The sequence below is a fragment of the Marmota flaviventris genome, chromosome 14, assembly GCF_047511675.1.
Source record: "Marmota flaviventris isolate mMarFla1 chromosome 14, mMarFla1.hap1, whole genome shotgun sequence".
NCBI lineage: Eukaryota > Metazoa > Chordata > Mammalia > Rodentia > Sciuridae > Marmota > Marmota flaviventris.
Window position 1 is genome coordinate 95,568,273 of NC_092511.1, and position 22,481 is coordinate 95,590,753.

Here is a 22,481-nt window from a genome sequence, read left to right on the forward strand (position 1 = left end):
CTTACCTTAGTTGCCATTTGAATAATAATATCTTACATTTGAAAAGAGGACCTAAGGGAAAGAATACTATATATGATACTAGCAACCAAACTAGGTTCTAATTTCTTTCAGGTCACAAACCTGTTATGTTTCAACCTCTCAGGGCCACAAGGAAGAAAGAAAGGCAGAGTAAAAAATAGGGCTTATACAGTATGAAGACTAAAGTTCCCTTTTTTGTACTGGGGATTAAACCCAGGGGCACTTTACCACTGAGCTATATCCCCAGCCCTTTTTATTTTGAGACGGTCGCATCTCCTTCCTTGCCACAGTTTTGCTTAGAGCATCACTAAATTGCTGAGGCTGGCCTTGAACTGGTGATCTTCCTCCCTCAGTCTCCTAAGTGGCTAGGGTTACAGACATGCATCATCATACCCAACTAATGTTCCCTCTTCAGCCATATTTCTGGGACCCCCTTCCATTTGCTCTAACAGTGAGTTCCTATGGTTTCATGTTACCTCAATATCCACTGTATATACAAGCTGACTTTCTTACACCAGACGTGCAACTCAGTCACCCTGGGCAGTTTCCAGACCTATATCTCCCCTAGTTCCTCAGTGTGGACAGTCCAGATGTCTACCTCATGCAACTATTCCCTGGAGACTACCTCTTTAAAGGTCAGCTAGATGCATCTTCAATGTCTCCACTGACTGCATACCCCACATGGCTGTGCAGAGGTATGACACAGTAACTACCTCTCCGTGTGAACTAGAACTCATGCCTACTGCTTTAAACCCACCAAATAAAACTTCCTGAGAAGCCTCTTTAGATAATGCTTTGCACCCAGTGAAGGAATCGGCCCACTGGTTTCTGTATTTCTTTCTCTCTAAATATTTTTTAGTTGTTGATGGACCTTTATTTTATTTATTTATATGTGGCACTGAGAATCGAACCCAGTGCCTCACATATGCTAGGCAAGTGCTCTACTGCTATGCCACAACCCCCTTTTTTATTGTACTCCCTGACTGTACACGTATGGTCTTCCCAAGGATCTGTAAGTAATAAAACCTTTATGTTTATTTTGTGTCTCTTCTAATCACTGGAGGGGTGCTCTCCATTTTAATAATCTTAAATCAAATGGTCGCATCTCCTTCCTTGCCACAGTTTTGTGAGATTAGAACCTTTTGTTATAACTTCTGAGGAGCAGCTCCTTAGGTCCATTTTCCTAAATTGAGTCATGGCAACCACCAGCAGCCAGTCCCTTTCCCACTTGCTGCCTCAGCCCCAAGAGCCTTCCTTGTCCCCCTCTTTACCAACCACAGCCTACCCATAGTCTCAGTGGAGTCTCTGACCCTGAAACATCCCCAGGAATTCCCTTCCATCCTCTCTTCTCTCCAGCTCTTGGACACTGGCCTGTCTTGCTCCTATCCCACCCACTGTCACTTCCTATCCCTACTCCCCAAACCATCATCCTTTACAGAAAGATTTCCGCCTTAACAAAGAAGTTAAGAAGATCTGTAAGAAAAAAAGAAAGCAAACCTCTTTCTACTGCTGACGTTTTTGCTGTAGGAAAGGTGTGTTTCTGGGACCCAGAAGAAGCTCAAAAAACCCTTAAAGCTGTTTCCCAAATTATTTTACTACAGACACATGTGTTTTGTGTACTCATGTATGGTAAATAGTTGTTTGGGAGGCAAGCCTGCAAACCTCACTCATGTAGGGTTATTTCTTTGAGAAAATGTTGCCTGAATGGTGAACAACTTTATAAACTATCTTTCCTTCCTTAGGCATGGCTTGTAAGACATGGAAATCTAAGTCAGGGAAAAAAAAATTTTTTTTAAAGAAATCAAACAGCAGCCATCTTTATCTACAACATAATTCTATATACATAATTATTATATAGAGATGCACATTATACACAAATATGTAAAAACTAAGATGGAAAAGTAAACCACCAAATTGGTGTCTCTCTCTCACACACACACAAATATATTTTCATTTACAACATGGGGTTAACCTCCCTAGACTGTCCCCATGAAATACATGTTTATTATGAGAAAGGGATTTCAATAATGGTGAGAACATTGAATATACTACAGAGGAAGTGTCAATCACATAATAACACCCAAGGATCAAGAAAAACATGTGTTTTGAAAACAAATCAAGTCCTGTAGAAGTGCCAAACATAGACAATTCCCTCCAATACTCATTTCCAAACAGGATACTCTTTAGAAAACAAACACATGGACATTCCTGCTCATGACTGAGAAGTCAAGGAGTGACACAGGCTCTCCTTTAGAGAGGAGTCTAGTGGTGTTCTGAGAAAGAAAAGACACAGAGATGGGAACTGGCAAGCAATATTATGAAAGGCCAAGCCACTGCACCGTGTGGTGAAGCTAGATACACTGCAGCTGAAGACTGAAAGGAGTTTGATTTGGAGCTGAACTGCTTGGGTCTGACAGGCAGTCACAAGGTACTGTCAGTTCTGAACTAGAAAGATCAACTATTCAGTGGTGAAGTCTGTAAGGACATCCCATCAAGGCTTTGGCCCATGTGTTTAGTACATATGCCATCAATGACATCCCAGGTACTAAATAACTGTTATCTTTGTGGCACTTCAATTCAATCTTTGATAATGAATTTGAAAATTAAGATGGAGACCTCAGAAAAGAAGGGAAGGTAGGGTGGAGAATGCTGACTTTCTGCTCCTGTCCAGCTTGACCCACCTCATAGAAGAGTCCTTCTGGGAACTGCTGGAAGCACTGCGCACACACGAAACACTGCTCATGGTATAGCTCGCCGTTACTGTTCACGATCTTCTCAGCAGGTGCAAAGCCTCCCTTGCAGCGCTCACAAGTGGCGCTGGCCAGGGCATTGGCCATGTTGCTGTAACACAAAAAAGACATCAAGTCACAGACTGTCAACCTTTTTCTTAGGCTTAAGACCAGACAACATGAAGAACTAAGGAGCAAATTCTATCTGATCACAAAACTTGTATTTTATCTTTAAAGCCAGTTTATTGCTAGTGCCTTAAGTCTTTCAATGCAATTTGTCTCAGTCTCTTTACCCCAGCACATTAGGTTCTAAGAGGGCCTCCTGCTTTGATTCTGGGTTTTTTTTTTTTTTTTTTTTTCCTTTCTTTCTTTGGTACTAGTGATTGAACCCAGAGGTGCTTCACCACTGAGCCACATCCCCATCCCTTTTTTATATTTTATTTACAGACAGGATCTCACTGAATTGCTTAGGGCCTTGCTAAGTTGCTGAGGCTGACATTGAACTTGGCATCCTCCTGTCTCAGCCTCCCAAGCCTTGGGATTACAGGCATGCGCCACTGTGCCTGGCTTGATTTTATTTTTGTTTAACATGTTGGGCATTCTTCGTTAAATAAGAGAGAGCATTTAAGATGTATTAGACAATAGGGATAGAAAAGGAAGACACGAGTTGCTTTCAGTCCTATACACAGTGCCATGAGCCTATGATCCCAAAACTCCTCAGGAGGCTGAAGTGGGAAGATTGCTTGAGTCCAGGAGTTTGAGGTCAGCCTGGGCAACACAGTAAGACTCTGTCTCCAAAAACAAACAAAACAGCAACAACAACAACAAACTGCCCTTAAGAAACTCAGGTTTCTTCTGGGCTTGGTGGCACACACCTGTAATCCCAGCAGCTCAGGAGGCTGAGGCAGGAGGATCATGAGTTCAAAGCCAGCTTCAGCAAAAGTGAGGTGCTAAGCAACTGAGTGAGACCTTGTCTCTAAATAAAATACAAAATAGGGCTGAGGATGTGGCTCAGTGGCCAAGTGCCCCTGAGTTCAATCCCCGGTACCAAAAAACAAAAACAAACAAAAAGTTAGACTTTAGTGAATGTGGGGTGCACACCTATAATCCTAGGAACTTGGGAGGTTGAGGCAGGAAGATCATAAGTTTGAGGCCAACCTCAGCAACTCAGTGAGAAGTTGTCTCAAAATTTAAAAAAGGGCTAGGGATGTAACTCAATGGAGAAATCCCTGGGTTCAATCCCTAGTACCATAAAGAAAGAAAACAAGACAAAAAAGCAAAAAACTTGACTTTATTTAAGTAGGCTTGAAAAATGTCACCAAAAAAACGGAAGGAAAGAGGACAGGGTAGCATACTACTGGTCAAACCTGGCCAAAACCTCATATTAAATGAATTTCTACTATGTCATTTCAAAATTATTATGGGATGGGGAGAAAAATCTCGTTTCCTTCTTTCCACATTAATTGTGACAGTTTTAGTGAATCTCTGAAGAGGTGTGTGCTGTTTCTTTTCCCCTGACTAAAGTGCACAGGTGACCCTGAGTGGAGAAGTATGGTAAGCCCCACATCTGCCCCAATAATTCTCAGAACTGCTTTGAGAATGAAATAAGAAAAAAGTACACAAAGCCAGTTGGGAAACCAGAGGATGATACTTAAACATGTGGGGTTATTATTAACTCTAAACCTCTCGAAAGATTCTCAAGACCTCAAGCGATCTTACAATGGAACTCCAAAAATGCTGAGAAACCTATTTTTTGAATGTCTTACTTTGTATTGCCAAAATCAGTGGTTTTCAGAGTGTATGGGTCACCATGACCCTTTAAGGGATCTGAAAGGTCCTCTCTTTTCCAACCATATCTTTTTGGGGACCATTTTTCTTTCCATCCCTCATCTAAAACAATACACTGCAACAGGCTGAATGTAGAAGCAGATATGCAAAAGTGTCTTTTATCAAGACAGACATTAATGAGATTTGAAGAAATGTCAAAAAAAAAAAAAAAAAAAAGTCATTCTTCCCTCTAACCATTTTCCATTTTGGAAAATAGTCATTTTTATAAAACTATTAATATCATCAATTACTAAGATTATTAACATGTAATGAGTTTATTGTTATTTTAAAGTGAGTTAGTAAATATTTAGGATCTTTCTCAGTTTAAATTTCTCATACAGGGCTGGGCTGTGGCTCAAGTGGTAGAGCACTTGCCTAGCACACGCGAGGCACTGGGTTTGATTCTCAGCACCATGTAAATAAATAAATAAATAAATAAGGCCATCAACATCTAATTTAAAAAACCACTTAAAATAAATAAATAAATAAATTTCTCGTACAGTAAATACTGATAATGAAGTTATCTGGAACTTCAACACTTGTTTATTTATTTACTTATTTTGGGGGGGGGCAGTGTTGGGGTGAGTGTAAAGAGGTTTCATATCAAAATGTTTGGTTACTACTGACATGTTCATACTTATTACACTAGAGACTGTTTATATTTAAGTTCAAATATTCAAGTAGAATTAGCAAAATAGGTAGACACATAAAAACAAGGAGTTATTTCCCACACACAGGAAAAATAAACTGGTTTAGAGATAAAGCATTCCTTTTTAATAACAAACGGGGAAAAAGGAAACAGAACAATCACCCTGCTATCCTACTGACCCACTCATGCTTCCCTTTCCTTTCTTGTCTTGACCTTCTGGCATGGTGCCCTTCTTTTACAGTTTACTTTATATCCAAACTGCATATGATAGAAATTACTTTTTTAAAGTCACAAATGAATTATAGCTGCCATTCTGCCTTAAAACTTTCCTTGTTTCTAAAAGTCCTAGAAATGGCAGTCTCCTATGATAAGCCAAGCTGGTCTTCAAATTTGACACGTTTATCTGCAGATACCCACTCAGAGTACAAGCTCTACCTGCATGTGTGGTCCCCTAACACAGCTTGTGACCTCCTAGGTATTTCATTAATCTACTTTGTATAATTACTTTCAGTGTTCTCCTTAATCTTCACTATGAACCTGTGAGCAGATGATACAAAGAGCCTCCATTTTCAGACATGTTAATTAACTGTTTTTCCCCTATCAGTTTCCAAGTTTTACTGTAATTTTTCAGAAAGACTTTTCACTAGCCAGGCGCAGTGGCACATGCCTGTAATCCCAGTGGCTTGGAGGCTGAGGCAGGAGGATCAAAGCCAGCCTCAGCAAAAGTGAAGCACTAAGCAACTCAGTGAGATCCCGTCTCTAAATAAATATAAAATAGGGCTGGGGATGTGGCTCAGTGGTCAAGTGCCCCTGAGTTCAATCCCTGGTCTCCCCACCAATCCCAAAAGAAACTCAGGTTTCCAGTTGGACAAGTAGCTTAATTAAAACATCCATAAGACAACATCTCAAAGCAAAATTCTTTTCTCAGTATCAAAAAAAAAAAAAGATTTTCACTAAAAAGTGTTGATGATAAGGGACATAATCCTAACTGGCCAATCATGATTGATTTCACTGATCTATTTCAATAGGTCAACTCACAGAGCAAATGGTATCATCCAGCTTTTCATTATTCAAGTGCCTCACTTATGATATATAAAACATCTTTTCTAGTATTAAAAAAATGCAACAATAAGCAAAATCTAAAAATCATTTGGATCATGACTATGCAGTTAAAATTTTGGTTACAAGGATAATTCCCCAACAAAATGTTCATCAATTCAATTTTTTACTGTTTCATCCAATCTGCCCCTTATCTTTGACAAGATTAGAATATAAATTTTTCCTACTATAAATCCCAGCAAGACAAACTCTCAGCTTCCCTCACAGATGACACAATGAAAATGTACTATTACTAGAAATCTACTTCAGACAAGAACTTACTACTCTTCCTGTGAAGACAGCATTTTCCTTCATATATGTGTGTCCTTCAGCACAAGCTTTACATGACAAGGCAACCTGTTTGCCTCCCTGGAATATGCTGCACTGTGGGCCACCCTCGGGGCACCAGATAACCCCGCAAAAGCCCTGCTAAATAAAACCATATTAGCCAGATCAAAATAGCTAGGGAATCAGGAGTTGAAGAAAGAACTCAAGGTCTGGAAGGGGCATTCCGAGAGGGAGGAAGACTCACAATTTCGCATAAAAGTCACAAAACTCCTTGTAGACTTTTACATCACTGTGTCTGCGCTGCAATTTGGACACAGCTCTCTCGTCTTCATTCCCATTAGCCTCCTGGACACTGTTAAGAACAGTCCGGGGGATTTCTTCATTCTCTGGAATAGCACAGGGGCGAGCTCGGCCTGGGAAGGCCATTGTGGGTACTGAGGAGCACAGAGCTCAGGACGAGAGCAGCAGGAAACAGAGACAGGAGAAACAATATCCAGGCCTCCCAGCTTCCTAGCCAGGGTCACTCCCACTGTTCCCACGCACGTCAGCCTGGCTGGCCAGGGTGGCTACCGACACTTCATGTTAAGAGCTCGGTAGCAGGCACAGCAGACTGGATTTACTGAGGGTTTCTAGAAGTTCTAGAAAACATTCCACAGAATAGTGGCAGTCTTTTTCAGAGCTGCTTTCCTGGTGGACTGAGCCCATTAACACTGCTATAGGAATAGAAGGTTGCTTTGTAGGCTTTCAAGAGAAACGAACATATAGGGCCCTGGGTATCTGTCACCAGGCTTCAATTCAACATCACCAACACTGTGAACTCAACTTTGGTATGCAAAGAACCTTTGGAGGGCTTGTGGAACACCCCCTGAGAAGCTCTGATGAGGCCATGATAAGAGCACACTATGAGGAATATCTGTTCCCTTCCCTGGCATGGGGTCCCACAACCACAGAGCCCAGGAATCCCTGAGCCTCTGAAACCAAGAGCTACATTTGTCTTCTATTATATTCACTTTTGGCACATAGCAAGAGTTCACTAAAAGTTTCATTGAATGAATACAAGTGAAAATAGGCATATCCTACAGTTTACTTATAAACTGTGTTCTATTTAATACCAGTTAATCCTGCAATAGATAAGTCAGGCTTCCCTAGTCTCTACCATGACTAAGGAAGTCATCACATGCTCTGGCATTCTGACTATATTCAGTTTGTACTACTCTCTTGTGATGGTTTTAATGATAATGACAATGATGTAGCACCAGCGGCTTAGAGTCTTTCTCTGTCTCCAGTCCTCTCAGCTCAGTAAGCTGTCTCACCCAAAGCAAGCAACAAAAAGGAGCTTGTGAAAAAATCTACAGAGTAGGCACAGGTACAATGATGAACATCTCAGGTTACAATGGAGACAGGAGAGCCTCAAGAGCAGAAAGCAACGTGCAGCTTAGACCTGAATAACAACAATAAATAATGATATAAAAGTTAGTGAATAAGACGGGATTGATAGATATTAAAACAGGCAGACAGTTAAAAATTAACCTGTTCCCAACATTGTAGCCAACTTCTTTGTCCCAGGACAGCAGGAAAAGGGGAGGCAGGGCAGACCTGAGTGAAAGCTACAGACTTAAAGGCTAACCAATCAGAATGTAGGGGGCCGAGCCAATAGCCTTAGCACTTTTCTAAAACCTGATCAGCATAAATATTGATCAATGGCCCTACCCAGTCACCCTAGACAAGTACAGTTAAGTGGCAACTTGCTATCAGATTCTCTTACTTTTGGCAGCTTCTCACTTAAATAAATCCTACCCTTTCGCTCTCACCTCCTGTTGTCTGGGTTTCCTTCTTTGAATTTGCAAGACAAGATCCCAGAAAGAAGCCACTGACAGGGCTGGCTTGTGGCTCAGTGGTAAAGCGTTTGCCTCACATGTGTAAGGCACTGGGTTCAATTCTCAGCACCACATATAAATAAATGAATAAAATAAAGGTCCATCAACAACTTAAAAAAAAAAAATGAAGCCACTGACAGGTATCTGGGGTCTGCTGCAACAATATAGCAGCAGTGGATGAAATTCTGATTTTATTAGCAATTGCCCCAATCACATCAGTTAATCTTCACAACATACCTATGAAACTGGTATTATTTACAGGTGAAGAAACTAAGGCACAAAGGGACTGAATAACTAGTAAAAAGGTGCTATAGAGTATGTTTTGAGGTTAGGTATTATAATTCCTCAGGTGTGTATTGGCTCTTTGGGGGTCTTTGTGGTTCCACACAAATTTTAGGAGTGCTTTTTCTAATTCTTTGAAAAATATCATTGCATTTTGACAGAAAATGTACTGAATTTGTAGATAGCTTTGGAGAGTAAAAAGACATTTTAACAATATTAATTTTTTCAATCCATTAGAATGGATATTTTTATTTGTGTGTGTGTGTGTGTGTTCTCTCCAATTTCTTTCATCATTGTTTCGTAATTTCAATTGTAGAGATCATTAATTTTCTTGGCTCAACTTATTCCTTTATATTTATTTTTTGTAGCTATTATAATGAGATTGTTTTCTTGTTTTCCTTCCCAGAAGTTTCATTATTGAAATATTAAAAAAAAACACAATGATTTTGGTATTTTGATTTTATATTATGCAACCTTATACTGAATTTGTTTATCAATTCTGAGGATCGAATCTAGTGCCTCACCCGTGCTAGGTGAGCACTCTACCACTGAGCCACAACCCCAGCCCCAATTCTAACAGGTTTTTGGTGGAAGTTTTAGGTTTTTCTATACCTAAAATAGTGTTGTCTGAAAGCGGGATGATATGATGTCTTCTTTTCTATCTGGATGCCTTTAAATAGAAGTTACTTCAACATGAATTGATTTTATGATCAAAGAAATATACCATAAATACATTTTAAACTGTTTAATCAATCAGTATAATAGCTATTCTTTAGCAGCTATTCTGATAATGTCTATGACTTCTTTTTTTTTTTTTAATATTTTTTTAGTTGGACACAATTTTTATTTATTTATTTTTATGTGGTGCTGAGGATCGAATCCAGGGCCTCGCCCATGCTAGGTGAGCACTCTACCACTGAGCCACAACCCCAGCCCCAAGGTCTATGACTTCTTAAAAAAGTAACTGCTCATTTTGTTCCAAGATTTACTTTGCATCATATAGAACACATGAATGTGCTCAGGATATAGCAGATCCAAGAGGGTTTTAAAGACATATCTGTCCCACTCACTATTAGTAGAAAATATTACATATCTGTTGAGTGAATAAACAAGTAAATACAAGACAGGCATGGTGGTGCACACCTGTAATCCCAGCAGCTTGGGAAGCTGAGGCAGGGGGACTGCAAGTTCAAAGCTAGCTTCAGCAATTTAGCAAGACACTGTCTTAAATAACAACTAAAAAGGGCTGGGGATATGGTTCAGTGTTTAAGCACCCCTGGGTTCAATCCCTGGTTTAAAAAAAAAATGTGAATACAAGTCACAGCACTGCTTCTATGAGTATACAATGTGGTCAGGGAAACAACATATAGATATACATATGGTTTCTGCCATATGCAAGCAAAATATGATGCAGATTTCTAGGTCAGTGCCCAGTGCTGAATGAACAAGGTGGTCTGTATATCCATAGTGTCCTAAATAAGGATCATTTATCAAGAAGCCAACGGAAAGGTTAGGCAGCATCATTCTCCCACAAAGACTACACAGGCAGTCACTTCTCTGATTTAGCTACCACACAACAGAGTTAAAAGAAATGTGTTATGTTATTTTTCCAAGGAGGACAAGGGACTAATTTAAGGCCAAATAATCAAAATGAACACCACTGCTCAAGTTCTTTATGCATGCATTTTGTTACTTTTAAACCTTTTTTTTTGGCAATTATGTCACTTGAAGAAATGCAAACAATGTTTTGGACTGTGACTGTAACCTTGAGAAAAATATTTATCTATCACAATGTTCTGAGTGAAACTGCTACTGCTACTACAGCAGCATCAAAATGGTCTTTCAAGTAGAATGAGAGGATATTTTTCAAAAATACCAAAAAAAAAAAAAAAAAAAGCATTTTATTTAAAGAGCTAGTCCATTAGTTGGGTTTTGTTGAAGAACTAGGGTCACTTGAGGTCCTCAATTAAGGATTCCTCCAAGAGGTTCTATGATTTAATTAACCCTCCTCATCACCATGGCTAACTTGGGGCTTTGGGAGATCCTTCATGGCAGGTCTGAACCCTAAAATTCCTTAAATCCATCCAGACTACAGGGGTTTCTCTTTCATAAAAATCACTTTTCTGACCATTTACTGTATGCCAAACTCTTATCATGTACTGAAGGATTGATTTAGGCACTGGTTGAGTGCACCTGACATTTTATTAAGGGTCAAACTACAGCCACATCTGGTATTAAGCTGACGCACCAGTAAAGACACTGCAGTGCCTCAGATTCCACCAGTCTGCTAACTCCACCACTCCAGCCAAAACAAACTCCACCTCTGACACTCACTACCAAAGACAAATAGCCTACTGGGAGATATTACACAAAACATTTCAGTTATTTCCAGGACCTCAAGTACTAGCTGACAAAATAAAAAAGAAACTTTCTTTTTGGTGATGTTCAGGATCTAACTCAGCCTCACCTCATGTTAGGCAAGCACTCTATCATGAGACTATACCCAAGCCCCCCAAAACATCTGTTTAAAAATGAAAAGCATAGAAAAGTTTATTAGAGAAGGAAGGGAAATATCCTCAAGAGAGGATGGGTCATTTCAGAGAGAAGAGTGACAAAAATGCAGTTTTTTAATAGTTGATATTTTTAAATTAAAATGCTCTCAAACTGAATCATGTTCATCCCTATGGCATCTGTAGCGTTTACAAGCCAAACTAGACATTTTGACCAACTGCTCTAACACAAAGAACTTTAGTATAGTTGTCCTTCAAAATCTGTGGATTCTGCTCATAGATTAAAACCTCAGATCAAACATATTTGTTTTAAAAAACTGCATATGTACTGAACGTGTAGGGTTTTCTCATCATTATTCCCTAAACAATATCATATAAGAATAATTTACATAGCACTTATATTTTAGTAGGTATTAATAAGTAAATCTAGAGATGAATTAAAGGATATGGGAAGATGTGCATAGGTTATATGTAAATACTATGCAATTTTATACAAGGGACTTGAGTATACCTGGATTTTGGTAAGGGGGGTAGGGATGGGATATAGGGTAGTGTTTTGGAACCAAATTCTCCTCCACACTAGGTAACTGTAGAGGAAAAGGGGAGTGCTAATAAATGCTTTACTCCTTTCCACAGATTTACATAATTTATGACTAAATAAAAAATTCAGCAGGAAACCACTAAGATAAAACTTCTCCAACTCTAATAAAAGACTTTTGTGTCATACAGGGTGTTTAAATTGGTGAGGTGGCCTGGCTAAATTACCACCTAGCAAAATGAACTATTTTCACTATTATTCTCCATCTCACTCAAATGGAAAATTTAATCTGATTTCTCCCAGACTACTAAAACAAAACAATCATGACTTGCAAGTAAAGATAATGGAGCTGGAAAATTCTTTCCCATTTCCCAGCTTCCAGAACAAATGCACTGTGTTTTCCTTCAACAGACAGTGAAGAAATAGACAAAGGTTAGCCAGAAAAGGATATGAATTTATAATTAATATGTCATTTTGTCTTGTGTTAAAACTATTTCCTAATTCTTAATTGCGCAAGCAAAAAAAAGAGAGAGAGAGAGAGAGAGAGAGAGAGAGGTTACCACAGAAGCACTAGAGAGGTGAGAAAGAAATAAGGCATACGTTTCTCAAACTGCCTTAAAATGGTGCATTTTTTACATGTCTGCACTAGTGTTGTTTATCAAAGTAGAACAGAGGTACTTTGACTTTGTTCTTGTATGCTGAAGAAACTAAGTGAAAAAAAAGTATCTCCTAACAACCATGAAATAAGCAGACTATATTATTTCCCTGCACCATCAAGGCCCTATCTTCGGGACCAGGAAGCCCATCCCTAAGTCCAGCAATTACAATGACTGGGATAATGCTGTTTGCATCAAGAATCTCCCTTTGAAACAAAATGTATCTAAAAGTAAGAGACTATTTTTGGTGTGCATATGGATTTATAGAGAAGTGTGTTCATTTCCTTCAAGAGGAAAATGAGTGGAATGCTATTCAGTTGGTGGCTGAAAACTTTCAGGAAGTGAATCAGCAGGAACATATTTAGTATTAAAATCTTAGTACTTGGAGGCTGGGCAAAAATTCCTCCTCTGGTCTCCAAGTCAATGGAAATGAAAACTGCAGAAGAAGGTAGTCACTCAAGAGCCACAGCCAAGAATGCACCATAGGGCAGCAGGGCAGGCAGAGTGCTCTGATTCCATGCCCACAAGCGCTCTGCAATATAAGCCAGGTCCTGAACATGCTTCCACAGCATTAGAAATACTCTGCCCAAGTCATCAAAAATACAAACAATAATAAATGCTGGAGAGAAATTTGGAGGAAAAGGAACAGTTTTACACTGCTGGTGGGATTGTAAATTAGTATAAACACTATAAAAATCAGTGCAGAGGTCCCTCCAAAGATTAGACACAGAACCACCAAATGATCTAGCTATAACATGTCTCGGTATTTATCCTAAAGAATTAAAGTCATCACCATGTCATCATGATACATGCATACACTTATTTATAGCACCACAATTCACAATAGCCAGTCTAGGTGCTTATCAATGGATGAATAAAGAAAATGTGGTATATTTACATAATGGAGTTTCACTCAGCCATAAAGAAAAACAAAAATTATGTCATTTACAGGAAAATAGAACTTGAGAACATTACGTTAAGAAAAATAAGTCAGGACTGGGATTGTGGCTCAGTGAGAGTGCTCGCCTAGTATGCGCGAGGCGCTGGGTTCAGTCCTCAGCACCACATAAAAATAAATAAATAAAGGTATTGTGTCCAACTACAATTAAAAAAATATTAAAAAAAAGAAAAATAAGTCAGGGGCTGGGGATATAGCTCAGTTGGTAGAGTACTTACCTCACATGCATAAGGCCCTGGGTTCGATCCCCAGTACCACACACCAAAAAAAAAAAAAGTCAACTCAGAAGGTCAAGAGTCATATGTTTTCTCTCATATGTAGAAGCTAGAGAAGAGAAAGGAAAAAAAAAGTGGCAGCAGGGGGTGGGGGGTTGTTAGGTAGTTGGAAGCAATGAACAGTGAAATATATGGTAAGATCATAAGTATTCCTTAAATTATTTTAGGGTCTTTTTAAAACTGCTTTCAAAGTAGACAAGAATACAAAGTATGATAGTTAATTTGTAGAAAATAACAGAAGCCAAAGGAGCTAACTGGAAAATATGTCAAAAGAAAAGGATTAATGAGGGGCTGGGGTTGTGGCTCAGTGGTAGAATGCTCATCTAGCATGTGTGGGGCCCTGGGTTTGATTCTCAGCACCATATAAAGATAAATAAATAAAGGTATTGTGTCCATCTAAAACTAAGAAAAATATATTTTAAAAAAGAAAGAAAAAGACAAGGTCCATCAAGGTTAGAGTGAAGCTAGGAATTATGGCTATAGCTGTCTCCATTTGTCTAGGAAGGAAGATTCCTTTGGTAGCGCAGGCGCACTAATGTAACTTCTGACTGGCTACTGATCCCAGTGTCCATATTAACATGGGACTGACTTGTAGATGAAGCTCCCCTGAAAAGGATGGTCACCATGACAGTACTGGAGAGGACAAATTGAAGTCAAAAACATCATCACCTAATGTGAAGGAGGAGCTGAACACTTGATTGGCAAAGAGTACAGAAGGTGGTCCCCAGCTCTCCTGGTAAACATCAAACAGTAATATATTTGGAGACAGAAGTGTTTCCTTGTCATTCTCTTCATGGAGATGATCCACCCTCTCTTTCTCGAGAGTGTTCTCTGCTTGTACCTTAGTTTGCTTTTACTTTATTTTCATTTATAACAAAGTTTCTCTTGCATGGCTTTTGGTGTCTGACTTTAAATTTTCTTTCATCAGAACATAAGAACCAAACTTTGAAGTTTCAGCTCTCTGCTTTCCTGTGACAGGGGAAAATAGAAGCCAAAGGAGCTAACTGGAAAATATGTCAAAAGAAAAGGAGTAATGAGGGGCTGGGGTTGTGGCTCAGTGGTAGAACGCTCATCTAGCATGTGTGGGGCCCTGGGTTTGATTCTCAGCACCACATAAAGATAAATAAATAAAGGTATTGTGTCCATCTAAAGGTATTGTGTCTCATGAAAAGCAAAGGAGATCAGTAGACTAAAGGAAAGAGACCAAGGGGAGGAAGAAGGGGAGCAAAAAGGGAAATACTGGGTAATGACATTGGCCAAATTATAGTGTTAAACTGTGTACATGTATGAATACGTAACAACAAATCCCACCATAATGTACAACTATAATGCACTAATACAAAAAGGTAGGAAAAAATACTTGGTCAACAATAGGCAGAAAATGTTGCAAATCAGTAGTTAATTTACTTAATATTAACCATTTTTTTTTCTCAATACTGGGTTTCAAACCCAGAGCTTCCCACATACTATGCAAACACTCTACCATTGAGCCACAACTCCAGACCAGTACTAACCAATTTAACAAGTACTGACAGCCTAGAGAGGCCTATTTTTCATGAAGGACTTCTCTCTGCAAGATCACTAAAAAAAATTTTCAACATGACCTAAACAACAAAATTACATGCCACAAAAGGATTTCATTGTATAAAAGATATGGAGCCGGTAAAATTGAAGAGAGAGATGGAAATAAAGCTCTTCACAGCATTCTCTCTTTCTCCAAGACTCTCTCTGACATTAACATTCTGAACACAATACAGCTGACTGGCTGCCTACACTTAGGGATCCTGCTCTACAATAATGAAGACATTTCCTCATACATCTCAACCCACTACAGAAAAAAAGATTCAAGACTAGACCAGGAGATCAGCAGAATGTGCAGCAAAAGACCAACTACTAATGGCAGAACACTAAGAAATGACCCGAACGCCAGGGCAGCATATTTCTGCACACCTGTGCATGCAGATGTGTATGTATGCTGGGACAGGACCACTGGCCTGCACTATTTTGTTTCGGTAAACTGTAATATATCTCATTATAGAAAATGTACAAAAATGTAAAGTGTAGCTGGAAACAAACACTTTAACAGTTTGGTCTCTAAGAACATATACATGCATGTGATTTTAATGCAAGGTAACTATTTAACATTATCTTAATAAGTGATGATCAGCATTTCCAATTCTGGGTGACAGATCTAAAAGGATGTAAAATTACTGTCCCTTCTCTCTGGAACTCTGCCTCAGTCCTGCCCAGGTCTTCTCTTAGCTCCTTTTTGGGGAGTTGCAGCCTTCACTCATGAGTTTAGCAACTGAAGTGTTTATTGTACATCTTGTTCAATGGATACGATTTTAGGAAAACAATATTATGCTCTGTATTGTAAAGGTACTCCTTATCTCCTCAAGGACATCAAAAGTCCCTGAAAGAACTCCTACAGCCTTTGTACCCCTTCTGGCACCAAGTACCCTCTCAGTATGTAAGTATTGTACATCCTGTAAGAAACAGAGGGCCTCTGACAAGACTGTGCACTGGTAGGCACTGACCCCACTTCCCACCCCCAAAAGTTCAGTGTCCTTAGTAGGACTTTGTATCCTCAGTACAGGCAGTTGACTCAATGAAAATCACTGCAATTTAAACTCTCTCTCAATTTTTTTCCTCAACTGAACCTAATGGCCACTCAGGAAGAATGTTTGATTAATTTTTTAAAACTCTTAAAATTTTCCCTCATAGGTTAGGTAATTTTTCTCTGAAATTTTAATGTTTTCCCTGGGAAATGTCTCTGAAAGCAGTTCCTTCAACGTTTAAGTCACTTCTCCCTTTTATTCATATTGAGATCCATTAATATATTCTGATCCCTAAATGTTTTTTGAAAAAGATATTGCATTCTGACCAAAATAGATATATTTGAGGAAGCCCTGTACTTCAAATATAGACCAGGAGTATTTTTAGTAAGTGTTGACTTAAGAGATGCCCAGATTACTAGGGAAACCTCTGAGTGCATCCAGGAGCTCTTTATATGGCCATGGTGGCCAAGGACCAGACTTTCTGGCTCTTCATTACATTCTTATTTTAGTTCTGACTCAGCAGGGCTATCTCATCCAACACTGACTATCAGCTATGTTGGTAGAGGAAGTCAGTGGGAGTTTTTATTTTGTGATTAAGCTTAATGTGAGGCCTACTTTCTTCAATGATAAGCTAAAAAGAAAAACAATTTCAGTATGGAAGGACAAAGAAAAAAACATTTAACTTGTAAAAACTATAAACCCTTTCAAATTCAAATATACATATCTTTCATTGCCAGTACTTTCTGACAAAGAACACACACATTTTAATGTATGAAACAGCATTTGACCATATTGGCCAAGATTAAGCAGAGAAACTGAAATTTCATTTTTGGAAATTTAAAAGGTTTCTTCTCTTTCAATAATTTCCAACTTTGTGATGTACAAAGAAAGGCAGGAAATTATTTTGGCTACCACAACTTAGTTTATCTTGCAATAAAAAAAAGATAATGACCAGCTGGTGCGGATATGTTGATGGCCAGCTCACAGTTGGGGCTGCAGCCTCTCCCAGGAATCTTTGGATACTCCTCCTCTTTTTTCTGGCTCTTGTAATTCAGCCCCTTTCTCATCCCCATAGAGTTCTCCATCCTCTCCCACAAAATGAAGTTCTAATTTTTGAAAATCACTTAACCCTGTGACAGCTTAAGTAGGAAGCTCTTTGATCAGTTTCTTATCTCTTCTCAAGAAGAGGAATTCTATAACGATCAATAATGGATAAAATTATGGTAATTATGATAGAACCACTCATTTTCTGAGCTTTGCTGGAACACTGGGTCATGGTCACTGCCCCATGTTTCTCCTTTGTAAGCAACACTGAATCAGTGTCAGTAGAGGGCGCTGGAGAGATTATGCGCAGGAAGGGCTTGCTTCTGGTTCCCTTGGCAAACTCCTGGCATGCAGGGCATCCACAGGCACCAGGTTCTACAGCACATAAGGCTTCTTCAGGGTTCAGCTCCCATAGGGCATGGTACCCAGTGGCAACTTTCCTGGTGTTAGCCCCTTGGTGGTTTTGCAGCAGAATATCCTACAGTACTGTAGGGGGTGCCTCAGGTTCCTGGTACTGCAGCAAGCTAGCCAGAGACTTCTCTACTGTTCTGTGAGCCTGGCAGTGTGTCCTCAGGGAATGGGGGTGGACTCCCCCTTGGGAACTCTATATCTCAGCCCTAGGGGCAAAGACTGCCCTAAGGCAGCTCTCTGATTATACTGTTGCTTTTTCTCTTCTTAGTAGACAATCCCTTATTACTCTAACACCCCTAGAGTTAATTATTTGTTGTACATATTAAGCTTTACTTTTCAAAATACCATATAGGTTTCCTTTCCTGATTGGACCCAGACCTACAGAGGCCTATGTCAGGACTCTGTAGTTGAGTGTTTTTAGACATTTGAGCTCCTTACTCAATATGAGGAATGAGTCTCACTTAGTAACTTAACTATATTTACATTTGAAACTACAAAGGGGTGGAAAGAGTGGGTTATTAAGTAAAGGTACAGCATAATAAAGTGGTCATTAAATGGAAGTCCACATTAGTCTGCTCCATTCTTTGTTTCTCCAAGCAGAGGTTGACAGTGGACTCATTACTCAATGCAAGGACAGAGGGTTGCATGGCAGCCTCCTACTCCAGTATAGACCAGGGACCACCCCTCACTTCCTGACAGTGCTCTCTGGTACTGGTGACATACTTGGGGCCAATCTATCTATGTTCCTGGAATATTTTTTACACTGGTGTCACCCTAGCAAAAAGGCAAACAGGGCACCCAGCTCTCCTCAGTCCTCAGAAGCAAGGGGAGAATGGAGGAACCTAAGGTCTTAAGTAAGCTCTCAATAATTGCCTCTGAAAATGGCAGGTAGAGGATGAGAACGCAAGTTCTCACTTGCGTTCTCAAGCATTCATTAAATGCTGACATAGAAGGTATTCTATGCTGCTTTACTGTGAGTGTCACATATCTTTTCTTGTCATGGCCATTCCTGTGTTTTCCCTCCTGTCACATTACTCCTAAATAAAATGAAGCAACAACCTGGTTTCTAAACAGTCCTTCTATTTCAGAATATTTTGGTGAAAAGGACCATAAGCACTGCTCAACACTGTTATGTGGCATCTCTTCAAAGATATGGTCATGAAAAGGTGCCACAGACAGAAACCACAACTGGGGAGTGGGATGTGTGCACACATGCTGTAAAACAGCCCTGGGCTGGGCACAGTGTCACACACCTGTAATCCCAGAGACTCTGGAGGCTGAGGAGGATGCTAAGCTTGAGGCCAGCTTCAACAACTTAAGACTCTATTTCAAAATAAAAATCAAGAAGGACTGAGGATGTACTCAGTGGTAAAGCACTCTGTGTTCTACCCTAGTACCAAAAAAGAAAAGAAAAACAGTTCTGCAAGGGTTAGAAGAAGACTCAGCTCGTGCAAACACCAAGGGCTATGTTCTAAACAAGCTTTCATGTTTCCTAAAAAGGGATTGGGCAAAATCTGAAATGTAATACAATAATCATATGAACAATTTCTGTTACAAATTGAGATTTTATGAAATGATATTCCCTCATTCTCTATTTTCTTTCCCCACCATCCACCTCTCCCCCAGACCTCACAGGTATAAATTAAATTGAACAGTGGGAATATTAAATTAATGTCAGAGTTACTAAAAAATGAGTACCATGTGGAAGAGCGCAGTTGCCTATCAGAGCATAAACTAGCCCCATAGTCATTCCTTCCCTTCCCTTCTATAGACATCCTTGTAGGAGGAGATCTCAGCCTGAAATGGGACTATGATCCAACACCCTCCACAGGAGCTCTGTTCAGCAGGCTTCTTCTTGCCTGCTCTTGCAGGAGCCGTCCCCTGAAGTCTGGCCACAGGCCATAGCCCAAAGTCAGCCACTAATCTCCAAGCATGTTATTTCTTTCTTTCTTTTTTTTTAATGGTTAGATATTTAATTTTATTTATTTATTTTTTTAATTTTTATTGTTGGTTGTTCAAAACATTTAAGAACAGTGTGCAAGAAAGAATCCAAAGAAACAATGGTGAAAATGGAAAGAACACCAATACTCAAGAGTATTTAGTTACTTTGGTAACTGAGGCACAAAGACACACATATACAGGTACCATGTAGTCTAAGCCATGTGTGTGTACACACCTCTTAATAGTTAATTACTGGAAGAATGTAAAATGAAACTTAAACCTTTCTGGAGGGCTAGGAACTCCCTGCTCTAATCCTTTTATAAATAGAACTGTTGCCAGGCATTTCAGTTCAGGACAGCAAAGGTGCACTGAATGACTCTTGAGTCTATCCAGTCCTTTAATCCAAGCTTTTAATCAAGAATTAGTGAAGAACAAGACAGAAAAATCTCTGTCATGGCAGTTCATAAGAAAGAAAGAATGAAATCAAAACTAACTTGGCACAAAGCCAAATTATTAGGCTGGGAAAATAGAAGAAAATAAGTTTTCAAAGAGCTTAGAAACTATTAGCAAATCAAATGATGAAATACAAAATGGTTCAAATAAACTAGTAAAACCATATGGATTGAACATATGTAAAAGTACTATCTAGCCCTCTAATGATAGCATCTGTGCTGGTTCTATCAATGATTTTATTCTATTTCAAAGCAGTAGTCCTTTTTATCCTTCCACACATAATGCTAACCTAATCTATTAGAGACAAATGACCACATGATTATTTCAAGAATGAGTTTTATCCTTCTATTTAAAACTGCTCTGAAATAAAGGAACTAATTCTATTTAAAAGGTTGAATTTAAAAACAGAATAATTGCTAAGAATTAAGATGCCAGCAAAAGTGAAGAGGAGGAGGAGGAGGAGGAGGGGAAAGAAAAGCAATTCAAAAGAGCAAAACCAAAAGTTTACACTGCTGTCATGATTTAACTTTTCTTTTGGGGGGTAGTTACTGGGGATGGAACCCTGGGGCACTTAACCACTGAGCCACGCCCCTAGCCCTTTTTTGCATTTTATTTAGAGATGGGATCTCACTAAGTTGCTAAAGCTAGCTTTGAACTCAAAATCCTCCTGCCTCAGCCTCCCGAGAATTATCACCACACCCGGCCTGTCATGATTTAACATTTCATTACCATATGGATGCATGAATAATTCCTAGAATGGAGGGGGGGAAAGGTGTGTGGAGATATAACCTGGTACAGTTTATTAATCTGAATACACATATAATAAGGAAATCAATAATATAATGTTTTCTCATCCAGAAATCATTGTGTACTCTTGCTAAGCAGTTATAGATTGCCTCTAAGGAAACTGCTTGTATAAACAGACTTTGAAAGGTCAATTTACCTTCCTTTTGTCTAAGATTTTCATCTAAATTTAGGCAGTCTGAGTCAGTATTCTAGTGCTCAGAGACCACAAACCCAGGGAGGGCTCCCATACAGATCTATAGAAGCTGCTAAGTCATGCCATTATTCCTATTTTGGCTCTATAGTAATATTTGTATTCCCTCTTACATTTCCAAAGCCAAGGAGGCAAAGAAAGAAATCAGGAGGCTTTTCTCCAGCTCATTTACCATTCACTCAGTCCTAAACATCATTTGTGCCACATGGGATGGGACTACCTGTCAGAAGACAAACTGTCTAGAAAACTGAGCACCTGCTATCCCTTAGACTTTCCTCCTCATTTTATCACAATTTCCGAGAAAGCTCTCTGCTCAACATGGAGACACTGTGCTCCTATATGTTTCACTGATTCAACATTTAACTTTTTTTTTTAATTATAGTTGTAGATGTCTTTATTTATTTTTAATTTAATTTTTTTTTCAGTTGTAGAGGGACACAATACCTTTATTTTATTTATTTATTTTTATGTGGTGCTGAGGATCAAACCTAGTACCTCACATGTGCAAGGCAAGCGCTCTGCCATTGAGCCACAATCCCAACCCTTATTTGTTTATTTTTATGTGGTGCTAAGGATAGATAGAACCCAGTGCCTGACACACGCTAAGCAAGCACTCTGCCACTAAGCCCCAGCCCCAGTCTCTCAGCATTTAACTTTTAACATGTGTTTTTAAAGGGAGAGAAGAGAGATAAATTCAACAGATAAACTCACTAACACAATGTACTTAGGCAGCAAAGAGCAATTATCTTTCTGCTTTTCAAATAGATGTGGTTTCCCAAATAGTTAAAATAGGAAGATTCCAGGCATTTGATATTTATTTAAAACAAATAAATCTGCTTGATCTGTTAATAACAAAACAGTTTCTCCTTTAAAAAATTTATGTTTGTTTCTGCAGTGTGGGAGACTGAACCAAGGGGTGCTTTACCACTGAGCCACACTCCCAGCACCCGCCCCCCCCCGCCCCCGGCCTTTAAAATAATTTTTAGTTGTCGAGAGACCTTTATATTATTTATTTATTCATATGAGGTGCTGAAAATCGAACCCAGTGCCTCACACATGCTAGGCAAGCGCTCTACCACTAAACTACAACCTCACCCCAGTCCTTTTTATTTTTTATTTCACTAAGTTGCCAAGGCTGGCTCAAACTGGCAATACTGCTGCCTCATCCTCCCAAGTTGTTGGGATTACAAGCATGTACTTTCTAACAATAAAGAAACACTGTTCTTTTTCAACACAAAATATGAAAACCTTAATAATTACTATATAGATTAAGGTAAAGAATCTTATTTCTTTCAGTCCCCTTCTCCTATTCAACCTCCAAATTACACATGTCACCACCACAAGTGCTAAAATCCTGGTTTGGCTTCACACA

General features: G+C 39.2%; 1 protein-coding gene across 6 annotated transcripts in view; it reads right to left on the reverse strand.

Moving 5' to 3' along the window:
- The window catches only part of Lims1 (LIM zinc finger domain containing 1), a 146,553-nt gene that overhangs the window by 19,295 nt on the left and 104,777 nt on the right, over positions 1-22,481 (reverse strand). For 4 of the 6 annotated variants that reach the window (XM_027948929.2, XM_027948930.2, XM_027948931.3 and 1 more), the window contains exon 2: positions 2,700-2,859. In XM_027948929.2, coding sequence (XP_027804730.1) covers positions 2,700-2,859 — 160 coding nt within the window. Of the gene's footprint in view, positions 1-2,699; positions 2,860-6,853; positions 7,071-22,481 lie in introns of those variants that run through there. The other 2 variants (XM_027948926.2, XM_027948932.2) reach the window with 1 other exon arrangement.